This window comes from Cucumis melo, chromosome 3 (genome assembly GCF_025177605.1).
Source record: "Cucumis melo cultivar AY chromosome 3, USDA_Cmelo_AY_1.0, whole genome shotgun sequence".
NCBI classification, from domain to species: domain Eukaryota; kingdom Viridiplantae; phylum Streptophyta; class Magnoliopsida; order Cucurbitales; family Cucurbitaceae; genus Cucumis; species Cucumis melo.
The window spans coordinates 11,246,609-11,264,059 of record NC_066859.1 but is presented as its reverse complement, the minus strand read 5'-3'; the positions used below and the strand labels follow the sequence as shown (position 1 = coordinate 11,264,059).

General features: G+C 40.7%; 1 protein-coding gene across 4 annotated transcripts; it reads left to right on the top strand.

Annotated features, from left to right (window-relative positions):
* The first annotated feature begins 340 nt into the window (after positions 1 to 340).
* Positions 341 to 13,950, top strand: LOC127148613 (uncharacterized). 4 transcript variants are annotated; one of them, XR_007819703.1, is made up of 4 exons: positions 341 to 737; positions 1,227 to 1,313; positions 6,347 to 6,411; positions 13,777 to 13,950. XR_007819703.1 is itself a non-coding variant. In XM_051082708.1 (4 exons), coding segments are annotated over exons 2-4 (1,263 nt in total). In that variant the 5' UTR covers positions 341 to 737; positions 1,227 to 1,311; the 3' UTR covers positions 13,827 to 13,950. The 4 variants fall into 4 exon arrangements, 2 of the variants coding, with proteins under 2 accessions (XP_050938665.1, XP_050938666.1); XM_051082708.1 differs by lacking the exon at positions 6,347 to 6,411 and adding an exon at positions 6,870 to 8,080; XM_051082709.1 differs by lacking the exons at positions 341 to 737; positions 6,347 to 6,411 and adding exons at positions 834 to 933; positions 6,870 to 8,080.
* Positions 13,951 to 17,451: the final 3,501 nt, after the last annotated feature.

Here is a 17,451-nt window from a genome sequence, read left to right as displayed (position 1 = left end):
CAAAATTCTCCCAACTTTCTTTCAATTTCCAAAATCATATCCATCATTTTGCCATTTTTCCTCTCTTCAAATTAAATTCAAGAAGAAATCTGGGCTTTAATGTCGAAAAAAATAAAAATTGATCATTAATGTCGGTTTTGAAAAGATGGATCTTTAATGTCGGTTTTAAACCGACATTAAAGTTAGAGCTTTAATGTCGATTTAAACCCGACATTAAACGTCCTCCCTTTTCAAAACCAACATCAATGCTCCTTTTTAATTTTAATTTTAATTTTTTTATTTTATAAAAATAACCCTTTCTTTCTCATACTTTACTCTTTCTCACGTGCACAATCTTTTCTCCCAATTTCTTCTATTTCTTTCAATTGCATCTCACTCTTTTCCTTTCTTCTTCAAATAACCATGGCCTCCACCATTATGCTCGCTACCACTATTGTCGTTGTGCTCGCCACCACCTTCTAAACAAATTCACCCACATCTTCCTCCTTCTAAACAAACTTGCCCGCTTCTCCCTCTCACATTCTCATCCTAGACTATCAATGTCGCTTCTACCTGAAACAATCACAACATCTGCACCTACCTTCAAACAAACTTGCCAGCATCTCCATCCCTCTCACATTCTCACCTCTTTGTGAAATCACAGTTGTTGTTGGTAAGATCGCCCGTGTCTGCACCAATATTCTCAAACTCGCCCACATCTGTCTCATAAACTATCTCATTCCCCAACCCTTGTGTTGGTAAGATCGTGCCACCACTCATTTTTCATTTCCACCCTAATGTTTTCCTTCTTTCTTTTCTCTTTTTGTTGTTTCATTGATTTATTCTGTTCACCCGTCTAGTATAAGTTCAAAATTAGCATGATTATTGTTATAATTAATTTGTAGATTTCTTCTTCCACCAATGTTTAGGCAACCCAAATGAAAACATTTAATTGTATGTTGGTTTGATAAGTTTCATTTGTTCTTACTTGTCTGTCGCTTGATCTTAATCATTCAAGAACAGTCCTTCTGAGCTTCCTCTTTATCTTTCTCATTCCAATATCAGAGTGGCTGATGATAGGCTTTCCAAATTGTTTGTTATTTTAATAAGTTTTAGAGGAAGAAGCCTTTTTTTTGTTCTGTTTTTATTTCTTCAGATTTTTGTTGTTTTGTTTTTTTGTTCTGATTTCTTCTTCACATCATTGAATTGTTTGTTGGTCTAATTCTTTCAAATTTTTCCTTTGTCAGAGTGTGAATAGTTTCTTGGGGAAGCTTTTGTTTGGCAATCAAGGAAGGATTTGTGCTTTTCGTTTCGGGAGACAAAAGAAGTTAAATGTAAGTTTTTCTTTTGGTTTTGTGTAATGTTCGTGTTTGTTTTAAAACTTTTTTTAGTTTTTAGGGTCTGTTTCCTAATTCATTGGATAGAAAATTTCAAATCTTCTATGACTGAAATTCTGGGTTAAGTTGGATTTGATATTTAAAGAGAAATAAATTGATGTAATAAATGAGAAGGTTTAAACATGGAGGTATATAAATCAAGTCAGAATTACAATTACCAAACTGCTGCCACTCTTGCAAAGTATTTCCAGCATATGAAGAAGATAGTTTTTCCAAAAAGTTACCAAAAAAACTAAAATTTTTAAAAGAGTTAATCTTTCCATTTTTTCTCACTAAGATTTCAATTTCCTATGCTTTCTCAACTTTTCCCCTAAGTTTTCTTAGCAACTAAACAAATTGTTGTGGATAAGTTTATTTTAAAGCTTTGAAGATGTAGGTTTTGAGTTCATTTCATATTTCATTTTTGTTTGATATATTATTTTCCTTTTGCTCTTTTTTGCAAATTAAATTATTGATTATTGCTTAAGATGAATGAGGATAGACAAATAGAATTACATTACATGGATCAATGAGTTTTTTCTGATTCTGGGTATTGATTGTATTACTCAATTGATTCAACTAAACTTTACAAGTGTTTTAATATTTTGCTTCATTTATTTGTTTATCGAGGTTGAATTGTTTGTTCTCTTTATCATGTAATTAGTTTCATTTATATTTACTATCATGGACAAGAGCTTGAAGAACAATATGAGAATGTGATTCAATGAAATCTATTACTCATCCCAAGGACAAGACAAAAGCAACCATAACTAGAACACATCAGATAGATAGAGACTAGAGAGTGCCAAATTTTCAAAAGGAATCTAAAAAAGAAATGAACAGAGGAGAGAACCAACAAATTTCAACACAAAAAGAAAACACAATAAAGAAATCAAATCCCAAGAAAATACTTTATAAGGTAATTTCAGAAAGAAAGAGAAAATGAACAAACAACCCTCTTATCCAAAGTTTCAACCAAAAGAAAACACAAACAAATCCCAAAAAGGTTAATGTAATCCAAATTCGAGATCCAATGTTTTAAGCCTAATTTATATTGACAAATTCTTTTCGTTTCACAGTTTTGAATTCAAAACACACTGTTTTCACCCTTATGATCTCATTTTGAACTGAATAGAGTATTTTTAGCTTGATCTAACTATTTTTTCCATCCAAATTTGTGTTTTAGTCTCATTCAGACAAACTCAAAATGGGTAATTTTCATAACATTCTTCCCAAAATTCCAAATACAATCCACATAACAAAAGCCAAGATCCATCAAATTATTAACAAAATTATAGTATGTTTAACATTAATTACATTCTAAGCCTAAATCAACAGAAACAAGGGTCTCAAGTATTATACATTTAACAAATACAAAATAATTAATAAAAACAAATAAAATTTTTTTAAAAAAGAAGATGAAGAAGAAGAAGGGGAAAAGCTTATGGTTATGGTGCGAAGTTCATAGGTAGGGAGACCCCAATAAAAAAGTGAGCTCATGATTCCGATTCACGAACTCTTCTTCATGACTCGGACTGAACATGTGTTTGGTCTTTATGGATGATTTTAATTTGAGATTTGCTTGTTAGTTGATTAAGTGATACAATTGCGAGTTTTGTAGTTGTTTTAGTGTATAATATAGAACTTTTTGGTTGTTTGGGTTATATATAGAACTTGTTTAAATTCTGGAATGTGGGTAAGAGTTAAAGTTTACTTAATTGCTTGTTATTTTTGTGACTTCTTTTTTATAGATTAACTGATATGGATAAGTCGTGGATGAAAAAGAATAGAATATCAACTGATCGTGCTTTTGAGGTTGAGATGTTTATTAAAAATGGGTTGGAACATACAAAGACGTCGAATGTCATGACCTGTCCTTGTTTAAAGTGTGTGAATGCAAAGACTTTAAATGTGAATACAATTAGAGATCACTTGTTTTTTAACGGCATCGATCAGAGTTATCAAGTATGTATTTTTCATGGTGAATCACTACAAATAAAGAGAAACAATGAAAGTGTCTTTAGTAGTGCAAGAGAGAAGAAATTGAGGAGGATGATGTTGATGACACAATTGGAATGTTTGATGCTGCACACAATTATTTTAATGACAAGTCAGAAAATTTTGAGGAACTAGTAGATGATACCAAGAAACCATTATATCCTAATTGGAAGAATTTTACCAAAATAACTACATTGACAAAGTTATATAATTTGAAAGCTAAATTTGGATGGAGCGATAAAAGTTTCACATAGTAGTTACAATTAATTTGTGACATCTTACCTACTCCCAATGAATGCCCTACTTTTACTTATGAAGCAAAAAAGATTTTGTGTACTCTTGGAATGAAGTACGAGAAGATTCATGCATTTAGGAATGATTGTTGCTTATTTAGGAAAGAACTCTCCCCCCTTTTGTGGTATGTCAAGATGGAAGATTCCTAAAAACAAAGGAAGTTAAAAATGTTCCAGTGAAAGTCATGTGGTATTTCTCCCCAATTCCAAGATTTGAAAGAATGTTTCGAAGCAAAGAAACATCAAGATTATTGACGTGGCATGCAAGAAAAAGAGAAGTGAATAATTTATTACATCATCCCAAAGATGCATTATCGTGGAAAAAATAGACAATTTGTATCTAAAGTTTGGTCCAAAACCTAGAAATCTACATCTTGCTTTTTCCACAGATAGGGTAAATCTGCATAGAGATCTTAGCAGTAGATATAGTCGCTGCCTAGTGATGTTAGTGTAACGCCCCGAAAATTCGAGGTAAAATTTTCTCGTTTATGTAAAATTTTCGGAAATCTAAAATGTTGGTGTAAGTTGATATAATAATAATATAATATTAATTATATTATTATTATTAATATTTATTTTATTTATTATAATATTAATATTATAATTATTATTATTATTTAATATTATAGTAATATAATTATTTTAAAACAAAAACATTATCTTTATCTAATATTAATTTATTTTATTATTTAATATTAATATTTATATATATATATATATATTATTATTATTATTACTTTATATTATTATTATTATTATTTTATAATTATATATATATATATATATATATAATAAAAAATTTTTTTTTAGAAAACCCTAAAGAGGCGCGCGAACGCACAGCCCCCCCCCCCCTCCATCTTTTCTTCTTCCTCCTTCCTTCACCCGACGCCGCCACCCACCGACTCCATCTCTTTCTTCTTCGTTTCTGCATCACCGCCGGCTTCTTCGTCTTCAGCTCGCATCTCCATCTCCGTTTCCGTTTCCATCGTCAGCAGCTTCAAATCTCCACCGTCGTCCGCCGCGGCTCCCCATCCATTTCCGATTCCTTCTCGGCCTCACACAACAACGGAGCTGCCGCCGCTCGTCGCCTCTCCACGAAGCAGTCAGCTGCCGTCCTTGTATGTCGTCTGCGAAGCCGCCGCAGCCATCGTCCGCCGGAGGAGAAATCATTCAAACCGTGGCTGCCATTTTCGTCCAACCCGACCGAGAACCCGCATTTAACCCGAGACCCGCTTCCAGCCCGAGCCACACACAAATCCGGGTGAGCCGAGCTGAGTAAGCCGAGCCGAGTGAGCCGAGTGAGCCGAGCCACGTGCCGAGCCGCGTGCCGAGTGAGCCGAGCCGCGAGCCGAGTGAGCCGAGCCGCGAGCCGAGCCGCGAGCCGAGTGAGCCGAGCCGCGAGCCGAGTTGAGCCGAGCCACAAGCCGAGCTGTGAGCCAAGACCAAGCTGAGCCGAGCCGAGGCCAAGCCGAGCCGAGCCGAGGTGGAGCCGAGCCGAGCCGAGCCGAACGCCTTCAAGCTGAGCCGAGCTCTTTGTTTCACCAAGCCACCCAAGCCTTCCTTCCTCCACTCCGGGTCACGGTGAGTCTTCGGTAAGGATTGTTTTCGATGAATTCCCTAATGTTGCTACATCCGATTAGAGTTTGAATATTGGAATAAGATGTGGCCCTACTTTTCTCCCTTGAAGGTAGTATAGGGTTGACGTTTGAGTTCTCGGGTCTCGCAGTAGGCTTGTTTGGAGATAGCTTCCTTCTTTCCTCGGGTAAGTCAACGGATGTGCTTCGGACCTTCAAAAACGACTTCTACTAAAGTCATCAACTAAAACCTTCGTGTTTTCGTTTTAGGTTGAGCTGTTGAGCGTGGATTCGATCGAGGGGCATAACCGAGTATCAGGTAAGGGTTTTCCTACTACTGGACCTCGGGTCGAGGCCGGAAACGTAGTAATCCACAGGGGATTACACGTTAGTGACTATACTGAATAAGTGTATTTGTGTTGACTGTTAAGCACTGTTATTATGTTTCTGTCTGATGTAACTGAACTGCAACCGCTAATTGTAGATTGAAATTTTAGATTGATGGACGTTGATCATGGGATTAGACGGGGAAGGACAGTGAGTTCAATTGGTTATTTAGCTGTTTGAGTCTTGGGGCTCTTCCATAATGGTATACGAATAGTTGACGCGTATAGCAACTGAGGGTGTAATGGTTTAAGCTTATACTACCTGGCCAATAAAGCCTTTAGGGAAATTGTAAAATGATTGATGATTGTGGTATGACTGTGGTAGACGATTTAGTATAGACCGAGGGGTAACGGTTAGCTTCATCTATGGGGTAGTGTGCCTTACTGATATGTGCATCCTTCGGGAGCACTAGACTGATGTGTGCATCCTTCGGGAGCACTAGACTGATGTGTGCATCCTCCGGGAGCACTAGACTGATCTGTGCATCCTTCGGGAGCACTAGACTGATATGTGCATCCTTCGGGAGCACTAGACTGATGTGTGCATCCTTCGGGAGCACTAGACTGATATGTGCATCCTTCGGGAGCACTAGACTGATATGTGCGTTCTACGGGACCACTAGACTGTTATGTAGGGTACCCCCGAATAGGAAGTTAACTGCTGTCCCCTAACGGGCCCAGTAGTGGGTCCCTTACTGGGTATGTTTATACTCACCATTTTCTCTTCGTTAACTTTTCAGGTAGGGGCACAGCGAGGGGCAGACCGGCGAGAGGCAGGAAGGACGCGTAAAGGCCATATGGACGCGTCTGGTTTTCTTATCGCTTTCGCTATGTATTTTGTCAAAATATTTGACTTGTGCTTTTGGAACTAATGACTTGAGTTTTTGTTGAGACTTTTTATGATTGATTTAAAATAGGGCCCGAAACTGTTTTTTTGTAATGTTTCTAATGCTTTTAATGAATCGTAACTGGTCCGTTTTAAATTTTATGTTGAATGGTCGAGTTTTGGTATTTGGTAGTGACCTCAGCTTAGTCCGAAAAGTTGGGTCGTTACAGTTGGTATCAGAGCCTAAGTTTTAGGTTCTGTAGACTGACTTATAATGTGAGTCTGTGTTTTGTGTCCTTATGGCTGAAACGATCCTTGCCGCTCGTCAGGTACTCTCCCATGAAAGTATATGTATAACTCTACATGCATTACCTTACCTAAGTTAAACTGCAAATTCAATTACCATTATGACTAAAGGGATTGTTGGTGGTTGTTAGGGAAATGCCGCCAAGGAGAGGTGCACGTAGGGGTGGCCGAGGAGGCCGAGGAAGGGGAGCAGGACGCGGTCAACCTGAGGTGCAGCCTGTAGCCCAAGCCCCTGACCCGGCTGCGCCAGTTACTCATGCGGACCTAGCCGCCATGGAGCAGAGGTTTAGAGATTTGATTATGCAGATGCGGGAGCAGCAGAAGCCTGCCTCGCCAACTCCGGCGCCAGCTCCAGCGCCAGCTCCAGCACCAGCTCCTGCTCCAGCTCCGGCCCCAGTACCAGTTGCGCCCCAGTTTGTGCCGGATCAGTTGTCAGCAGAGGCTAAGCACCTGGGGGATTTCAGGAAGTATAATCCCACGACGTTCGATGGGTCTTTGGAGGACCCCACCAGGGCTCAGATGTGGTTATCGTCCTTGGAGACCATATTCCGTTACATGAAATGCCCTGAGGATCAGAAAGTTCAGTGTGTTGTTTTTATGTTGACTGACAGAGGTACTGCATGGTGGGAGACTACAGAGAGAATGCTAGGTGGTGATGTGAGTCAGATCACGTGGCAGCAGTTTAAGGAGAGTTTCTATGCGAAATTCTTCTCTGCTAGTTTGAGAGACGCCAAGCGGCAGGAGTTTCTGAACATAGAGCAGGGTGACATGACAGTGGAGCAGTATGATGCGGAGTTTGACATGTTATCCCGCTTCCCTCCCGAGATGATAGCGACCGAGGCGGCCAGAGCTGATAAGTTTGTTAGAGGCCTCCGACTGGACATTCAGGGTTTGGTCCGAGCTTTCCGACCCGCTACTCATGCCGATGCACTACGCCTGGCAGTGGATCTCAGTTTACAGGAGAGGACTAACTCGTCTAAGACCGCTGGTAGAGGTTCGACATCGGGACAGAAGAGGAAGGCTGAGCAGCAGCCTGTTCCAGTGCCACAGCGGAATTTCAGATCAGGTGGTGAGTTTCGCCGCTTCCAGCAGAAACCTTTTGAGGCAGAGGAGGCTGCCAGAGGGAAGCCGTTGTGTACCACTTGTTGGAAGCACCATCTGGGCCGTTGCTTATTCGGGACCAGGACTTGCTTTAAGTGCAGGCAAGAGGGTCATACAGCTGATAGATGCCCGTTGAGACTCGCGGGGAACGCGCAGAATCAGGAAGCAGGTGCTCCACATCAGGGTAGAGTCTTTGCTACCAACAAGACTGAGGCTGAGAAGGCAGGCACGGTAGTGACAGGTACGCTCCCAGTGTTGGGGCATTACGCCTTAGTTTTGTTTGATTCAGGTTCGTCGCATTCTTTTATCTCGTCCACATTTGTGTTGCATGCCCGCTTAGAGGTAGAGCCCTTACACCATGTTCTATTAGTATCTACTCCTTCCGGGGAGTGTATGTTATCGAAGGAAAAGGTGAAAACATGCAAGATTGAGATAGCAGGCCATGTGATTGAGGTAACGCTGTTAGTTCTGGATATGCTCGACTTTGATGTAATCCTGGGTATGGATTGGTTGGCCGCTAACCACGCCAGCATAGATTGTTCCCGTAAGGAGGTAACGTTTAACCCTCCCTCGAGGGCCAGTTTTAAATTTAAGGGAGAAGGGTCAAGGTCGTTGCCTCAGGTAATCTCAGCCATCAGGGCCAGTAAACTGCTCAGTCAGGGTACTTGGGGTATCTTAGCGAGCGTGGTGGATACTAGGGAGGCCGATGTATCCCTGTGATCAGAACCAGTAGTGAGGGACTATCCGGATGTCTTTCCTGAGGAACTTCCAGGGTTACCTCCGCACAGGGAGGTTGAGTTTGCTATAGAGTTGGAGCCGGGCACTGTTCCTATATCCAGGGCCCCTTACAGAATGGCCCCCGCAGAACTGAAAGAACTGAAGGTACAGTTACAGGAATTGCTTGATAAGGGATTCATTCAACCGAGCGTGTCACCTTGGGGTGCGCCAGTTTTATTTGTTAAGAAGAAGGATGGATCGATGCGTCTATGCATTGACTATAGGGAGTTGAACAAGGTAACTGTAAAGAACAGATATCCCTTGCCCAGGATTGACGATCTATTCGACCAGTTACAGGGAGCCACAGTGTTCTCTAAGATTGATCTTCGGTCGGGATACCATCAGCTGAGGATTAAGGATGAGGATGTACCGAAGACAGCATTTCGTTCCAGGTATGGACACTACGAGTTTATTGTGATGTCTTTTGGTTTGACAAATGCTCCGACAATGTTTATGGACTTGATGAACAGAGTGTTTAGGGAGTTCCTAGATACTTTTGTGATCGTGTTTATCGACGACATCTTGATATACTCCAAGACGGAGGCCGAACATGAGAAGCACTTACGTATGGTTTTGCAAACACTCCGAGATAATAAGTTGTATGCAAAGTTCTCGAAATGCGAGTTTTGGCTGAAGCAGGTGTCCTTTCTGGGGCACGTGGTTTCTAAGGCTGGGGTCTCTGTGGATCCAGCTAAGATAGAGGCAGTCACCGGTTGGACCCGACCTTCCACTGTCAGTGAGGTTCGTAGCTTTCTGGGTTTAGCAGGTTATTATCAATGGTTTGTGGAGAACTTTTCTCGTATAGCTACTCCTCTCACTCAGTTGACCAGGAAGGGAGCTCCTTTTGTTTGGAGCAAGGCATGTGAGGACAGTTTCCAGAACCTTAAACAGAAGCTAGTTACCGCACCGGTTCTTACTGTACCTGATGGTTCTGGCAGTTTTGTGATTTATAGTGATGCTTCCAAGAAGGGTATGGGTTGTGTTTTGATGCAGCAGGGTAAGGTGGTCGCTTATGCGTCTCGTCAGTTGAAGAGTCATGAGCAGAACTACCCTACACATGATCTAGAGTTGGCAGCAGTGGTTTTTGCTTTGAAGATATGGAGGCATTACTTATATGGTGAAAGAATACAGATATTCATGGATCATAAGAGCTTGAAATACTTCTTTACTCAGAAAGAATTGAATATGAGACAGCGAAGGTGGCTTGAGTTAGTGAAGGATTACGATTGTGAGATACTGTATCATCCAGGCAAGGCGAATGTGGTAGCTGATGCTCTTAGTAGAAAGGTATCACATTCGGCAGCACTTATTACCCGACAGGCCCCATTGCATCGGGATCTTGAGCGGGCTGAGATTGCAGTGTCAGTGGGGGCAGTTACTATGCAGTTAGCCCAGTTGACGGTACAGCCGACTTTGAGGCAAAGGATCATTGATGCTCAGAGTAACGATCCTTATCTGGTTGAGAAACGTGGCCTAGCAGAGGCAGGGCAAGCGGTTGAGTTCTCATTATCCTCGGATGGTGGACTTTTGTTTGAGAGACGCCTCTGTGTGCCGTCAGATAGTGCGATTAAGACAGAATTATTATCTGAGGCTCACAGTTCCCCATTTTCCATGCACCCAGGTAGTACGAAGATGTATCAGGACCTGAAGCGGGTTTATTGGTGGCATAACATGAAGAGGGAAGTAGCAGAATTTGTTACTAGATGCTTGGTGTGTCAGCAGGTTAAGGCACCAAGGCAGAAACCAGCAGGTTTATTACAACCCTTGAGTATACCGGAATGGAAGTGGGAAAACGTGTCCATGGATTTCATTACAGGACTGTCGAGGACTCTGAGGGTTTTTACGGTGATTTGGGTTGTGGTGGACAGGCTTACCAAGTCAGCACACTTTGTTCCGGGTAAATCCACCTATACTGCTAGTAAGTGGGCACAGTTGTACATGTCCGAGATAGTGAGGTTGCATGGGGTGCCAGTGTCGATTGTTTCTGATAGAGATGCCCGTTTCACTTCCAAATTCTGGAAGGGTTTGCAGACCGCTATGGGCACGAGGTTGGACTTTAGTACGGCTTTCCATCCACAGACTGACGGTCAGACTGAGCGTCTGAACCAGGTTTTAGAGGATATGTTGCGAGCGTGTGCATTGGAATTTCCAGGTAGCTGGGACTCCCACTTACATTTGATGGAATTTGCCTATAATAACAGCTATCAGGCTACCATCGGCATGGCACCATTTGAGGCCTTGTACGGCAAATGTTGTAGATCCCCGGTTTGCTGGGGTGAGGTGGGTGAGCAAAGATTGATGGGTCCTGAGTTAGTTCAGTCTACTAACGAAGCGATACAGAAGATTAGATCACGCATGCATACCGCTCAGAGTAGGCAGAAGAGTTATGCAGATGTGAGGCGGAAGGATCTTGAGTTTGAGGTAGGGGACAAGGTGTTCTTAAAGGTAGCACCTATGAGAGGCGTCGTGCGTTTTGAAAGGAGGGGAAAGCTGAGTCCCCGTTTTGTCGGGCCGTTTGAGATTCTGGAGCGGATTGGCCCTGTAGCTTATCGCTTGGCGTTGCCACCATCACTCTCGACAGTTCATGATGTGTTTCATGTTTCTATGTTGAGGAAGTACGTGCCAGATCCATCCCATGTAGTGGATTACGAGCCACTGGAGATTGATGAAAACTTGAGCTATACTGAACAACCTGTTGAGGTGCTTGCTAGAGAGGTGAAAACGTTGAGGAATAAAGAAATCCCTCTGGTTAAAGTCTTATGGCGGAATCACCGGGTAGAAGAGGCTACATGGGAGCGTGAAGATGACATGAGGTCCCGTTATCTCGAACTGTTCGAGGAATAAAACTTTCGAGGACGAAAGTTCCCTAAGGAGGGAAGAATGTAACGCCCCGAAAATTCGAGGTAAAATTTTCTCGTTTATGTAAAATTTTCGGAAATCTAAAATGTTGGTGTAAGTTGATATAATAATAATATAATATTAATTATATTATTATTATTAATATTTATTTTATTTATTATAATATTAATATTATAATTATTATTATTATTTAATATTATAGTAATATAATTATTTTAAAACAAAAACATTATCTTTATCTAATATTAATTTATTTTATTATTTAATATTAATATTTATATATATATATATTTATTATTACTTTATATTATTATTATTATTATTATTATTTTATAATTATTAAAAATGTGTATATATATATATATATAATAAAAAAATTTTTTTTTTTAGAAAACCCTAAAGAGGCGCGCGAACGCACAGCCCCCCCCCCCCCTCCATCTTTTCTTCTTCCTCCTTCCTTCACCCGACGCCGCCACCCACCGACTCCATCTCTTTCTTCTTCGTTTCTGCATCACCGCCGGCTTCTTCGTCTTCAGCTCGCATCTCCATCTCCGTTTCCGTTTCCATCGTCGGCAGCTTCAAATCTCCACCGTCGTCCGCCGTGGCTCCCCATCCATTTCCGATTCCTTCTCGGCCTCACACAACAACGGAGCTGCCGTCGCTCGTCGCCTCTCCACGAAGCAGTCAGCTGCCGTCCTTGTATGTCGTCTGCGAAGCCGCCGCAGCCATCGTCCGCCGGAGGAGAAATCATTCAAACCGTGGCTGCCGTTTTCGTCCAACCCGACCGAGAACCCGCATTTAACCCGAGACCCGCTTCCAGTCCGAGCCACACACAAATCCGGGTGAGCCGAGCTGAGTAAGCCGAGCCGAGGGAGCCGAGTGAGCCGAGCCACGAGCCGAGCCGCGAGCCGAGTGAGCCGAGCCGCGAGCCGAGTGAGCCGAGCCGCGAGCCGAGTTGAGCCGAGCCACAAGCCGAGCTGTGAGCCGAGGCCAAGCCGAGCCGAGCCGAGCCGAGCCGAACGCCTTCAAGCCGAGCCGAGCTCTTTGTTTCACCAAGCCACCAAAGCCTTCCTTCCTCCGCTCCGGGTCACGGTGAGTCTTCGGTAAGGATTGTTTTCGATGAATTCCCTAATGTTGCTACATCCGATTAGAGTTTGAATATTGGAATAAGATGTGGCCCTACTTTTCTCCCTTGAAGGTAGTACAGGGTTGACGTTTGAGTTCTCGGGTCTCGCAGTAGGCTTGTTTGGAGATAGCTTCCTTCTTTCCTCGGGTAAGTCAACGGATGTGCTTCGAACCTTCAAAAATGACTTCTACTAAAGTCATCAACTAAAACCTTCGTGTTTTCGTTTTAGGTTGAGCTGTTGAGCGTGGATTCGATCGAGGGGCATAACCGAGTATCAGGTAAGGGTTTTCCTACTACTGGACCTCGGGTCGAGGCCGGAAACGTAGTAATCCACAGGGGATTACACGTTAGTGACTATACTGAATAAGTGTATTTGTGTTGACTGTTAAGCACTGTTATTATGTTTCTGTCTGATGTAACTGAACTGCAACCGCTAATTGTAGATTGAAATTTTAGATTGATGGACGTTGATCATGGGATTAGACGGGGAAGGACAGTGAGTTCAATTGGTTATTTAGCTGTTTGAGTCTTGGGGCTCTTCCATAATGGTATACGAATAGTTGACGCGTATAGCAACTGAGGGTGTAATGGTTTAAGCTTATACTACCTGGCCAGTAAAGCCTTTAGGGAAATTGTAAAATGATTGATGATTGTGGTATGACTGTGGTAGACGATTTAGTGTAGACCGAGGGGTAACGGTTAGCTTCATCTATGGGGTAGTGTGCCTTACTGCTATGTGCATCCTTCGGGAGCACTAGACTGATGTGTGCATCCTTCGGGAGCACTAGACTGATGTGTGCATCCTCCGGGAGCACTAGACTGATATGTGCATCCTTCGGGAGCACTAGACTGATGTGTGCATCCTCCGGGAGCACTAGACTGATATGTGCATCCTTCGGGAGCACTAGACTGATATGTGCATCCTTCGGGAGCACTAGACTGATGTGTGCATCCTTCGGGAGCACTAGACTGATATGTGCAACCTTCGGGAGCACTAGACTGATATGTGCATCCTTCGGGAGCACTAGACTGATATGTGCGTTCTACGGGACCACTAGACTGTTATGTAGGGTACCCCCGAATAGGAAGTTAACTGCTGTCCCCTAACGGGCCCAGTAGTGGGTCCCTTACTGGGTATGTTTATACTCACCCTTTTCTCTTCGTTAACTTTTCAGGTAGGGGCACAGCGAGGGGCAGACCGGCGAGAGGCAGGAAGGACGCGTGAAGGCCATATGGACGCGTCTGGTTTTCTTATCGCTTCCGCTATGTATTTTGTCAAAATATTTGACTTGTGCTTTTGGAACTAATGACTTGAGTTTTTGTTGAGACTTTTTATGATTGATTTAAAATAGGGCCCGAAACTGTTTTTTTGTAATGTTTCTAATGCTTTTAATGAATCGTAACTGGTCCGTTTTAAATTTTATGTTGAATGGTCGGGTTTTGGTATTTGGTAGTGACCTCAGCTTAGTCCGGAAAGTTGGGTCGTTACAGTTAGTGACATACAACCTACCTCCATGGTTGTGTATGAAGCAAAAATTTTATATGTTAACCGCACTAATATCTGGTCCTAAACAACCGAGAAATAAAATAGATGTTTATTTAGCTCCGTTAGTTGATGGTTTGAAAAAACTTTCACATGATGGGGTGGAATGTTACGAGGCATATCAAGATCAATGTTTTAGGTTAAATCTATTTTATTATAGACAATTAATGATTTTCCTGCGTATGATAACTTGTGTGATTGTACGATAAAGGATATCGTGCATGTCCAATTTGTGGGGAGAAAACTTCATCCATTTATTTGCCAAAAAGAAGAAAGATGGCATATATTGGGCATCACAAGTTTCTACCACGTCCACATCGATATAGGAAACATAAGAAAGTTTTCAATGGTTTAGAATTGGCTCCATAACCATTGAGTGGGGATGAAATTCTTGTACAAACAAATAGGTACGAACACTCATTTAGTAAGAGAACTTTCAAGGAAAAGAATAGTGAAGCGAGTTCTTCAGGAACTTATTGGAAGAAAAAATCTATTTTTTTTAGTTAGAATATTGGAAGTACCTTGATGGCTGGTATTGTTTAGACATGATGCACATTGACAAGAATGTGTGTGCAAATCTCATTAGCACATTGCTTGATATTCCCGGTAAAACGAAAGATGGAGTAAAATGTACTAGATTTGGTGGAACTGAACATTAGATTAGAGTTAGCCCCTCAAATAGGGGAGAAAAAAATCTTTTTACCCCAAGGTTATACATTATCTCGAGTAGAGAAGTTTAGTTTTTGTAAGACACTATTTGAATTTAAAGTACCTGAAGGCTATTCATCGAACATTCAAAGTTTAGTGTCACTCATAGATTTGAAACTTAATGGACCTAAGTCGCATGATCATCACGTTCTTATGCAGCAATTACTACCTGTGGCAATTCATGGTGTTCTACTCAAACATGTAAGACTTGCAATTATTCAGCTATGCTTGTTCTTTAATGCTATATGTAAGAAGACAGTTTATTCATCACACTTAAAAGGAATGCAAGAAGATGTAGTTGTCACTTTATGTCTATTGGAGAAGTATTTTCCACCATCAAGTTTCATTGTAATGGTACACCTTATAGTGCATCTCATAAGAGAAATTGAGTTTTGTGGCCCTGTTCATTTTAGGTGGATGTATCCTTTTGAACGATATATGAAAGTCCTGAAAATTTATGTGTGAAATAGAAATCGACTAGAAGGCTATAGAGTTTTGTTCTGAATTTATTGATGGAGTTAGTTGTATTGGACTTAACTCATCTATAATAAAAAGGGATTCAAACGTGGATAGAGCATTATCAGCTTCTTCTTTTATCGGGCTGAGCAAGGAGCAGTTAGATCAAGCTCATCTTTACATCATTCAGAATGTAAATGACGTTCTACCATATGTCGAGTACGTGCTAAACCTATTTATTCTCATACTATGTAAGTTCGTTGTGTAATTACTTAATAACTTGACATTTATGATAGGCAACATATGGAGAGTATGCATAAGCTTAACTCTGGTAAAGCTCAAAGTAAAAAATGGACTCAAGAAAAGCATAATCGCACATTCAGTCGGTGGCTGTTCACATGGGTAATCACTATAATCATACTCTTTCATGTTTGTTTTGGATTTAATTAAATCCAATATATTTTGTAGGTTTCACTTGCTCTTGAAGTTCCCAAAAATTCCATCCCGCCTTCTTTAAGTTGGATAGCTCACAGACCTTCTCCAGATGTGGCCACTTATTCTGGTTACATAATTAATGGTTATTACTATCACACAAAAAGACATGATGATATTAGAAGAGTACAAAATAGTGAAGTTAGTATAATCACCACTACAATGCAAGTCTCTAGTTCTAAAGACAAAAACTCTGTCATGTCAGATATGACGTTTTATGGCGTAATACAAGAGATATGGGAGATTGATTACCATCAATTATCTTTTATTTTATTTAAGTGTGATTGGGTTGATAATAAAATTGGAATCAAAGTGGATGAGCTTGGGTTTACCATCATGTATCTCAAACGTATTGGGCATAAATCATACTCATTTATTTTAGCCACCCAAGCAAAACAAGTATTCTATATCCAAGATTCTTCAAATCCTGAATGGTCTGTGGTTTTAACATCTCCACAAAGAACTATTGAATAAGATTTCTTTGAAGATGAAATAGGGGATATGCTTCAAGAGTGTGGTTATAGAGCCATTCAAAGGATGGCCAATGTTGATAAACCTAATGAGATTGATGATACAACTTCAACATACATTAGACATGATTGTGAGGGTAGATGGGTAGATAATGGTATGTCATTACTTTGCTTACTAATGTATGTCTGTTTTTTGCAGATTCATAGATGGAGGATAGCAGCAAGGATGAAAGAAAAATGCTTCCAGAAGTAAGAAACAAATCATTTGTTCCACGTGACCCAACTATTGTGTCTGAGTTGGCATTAGTGAGAAATTCTGGGCAACGATTGTCCATTCAATTTAATGAACACGGGCAACCAGTTGGAGCCACTTCTAAGAAAATGCAAAGTTGCATTGGTGTGTACGTTCGACAACAGATTCCTATTACATAGAAATCTTGGAAAGAAGTTCCGAATAAGCTGAAAGATAAAAACTATGATTGTATATCGATATGAATTCTATTATTATGTTTTTCATAAAATGTAGTTTGGTTTACACCCTAAGTCCAGATACACTCTTCTTTTTTATTGTGTAGATGTCGTTCGATTTACACCCCATTCTAAACATTCTATACTTACGTCTGCATCAAGAAAGTTTTGAACTTTCATGACCACGTTGACTCATAAGTATATACTTCTGTCTAAGGATGAACCATCACTCCTGCATTTTTCTCCTAAAATCTATTCTCATATAAATAAAGAAGATTAGGAATCGTTTCTGGATGCTAGACTAAGTGAATCATGAGAGGTAAATAATTTTAATTACACGTTCAGTTTAATATTGTTTTGGTATCTACCTACAAAATAATGCGTTGTACAGGATTATAGTCGTATTCAAAGGAAAAGAAGGTCGAGATGCATATACAATCACCACATGTCTCGTAAGGGATACCACTAATCTTAGTGACGAACTAGTGAGTCTTTCTAATTAAGTTAAAGAATTTATCTTAATATGTTTACGTTAATTAGATATATATCTTTGGTTGTAGAATATAACGCGTGATGTTTCTTATTGTTCAACTTTTTGAAAAGAAGCACGAATAGAAAGAAATAATGATTATTTTGATGATGCTACTCGAGATTGTGCCTCTCAGATTGTAATTATACTTATTGAAAAACAGTAAAGTATAATAAAGGACCCT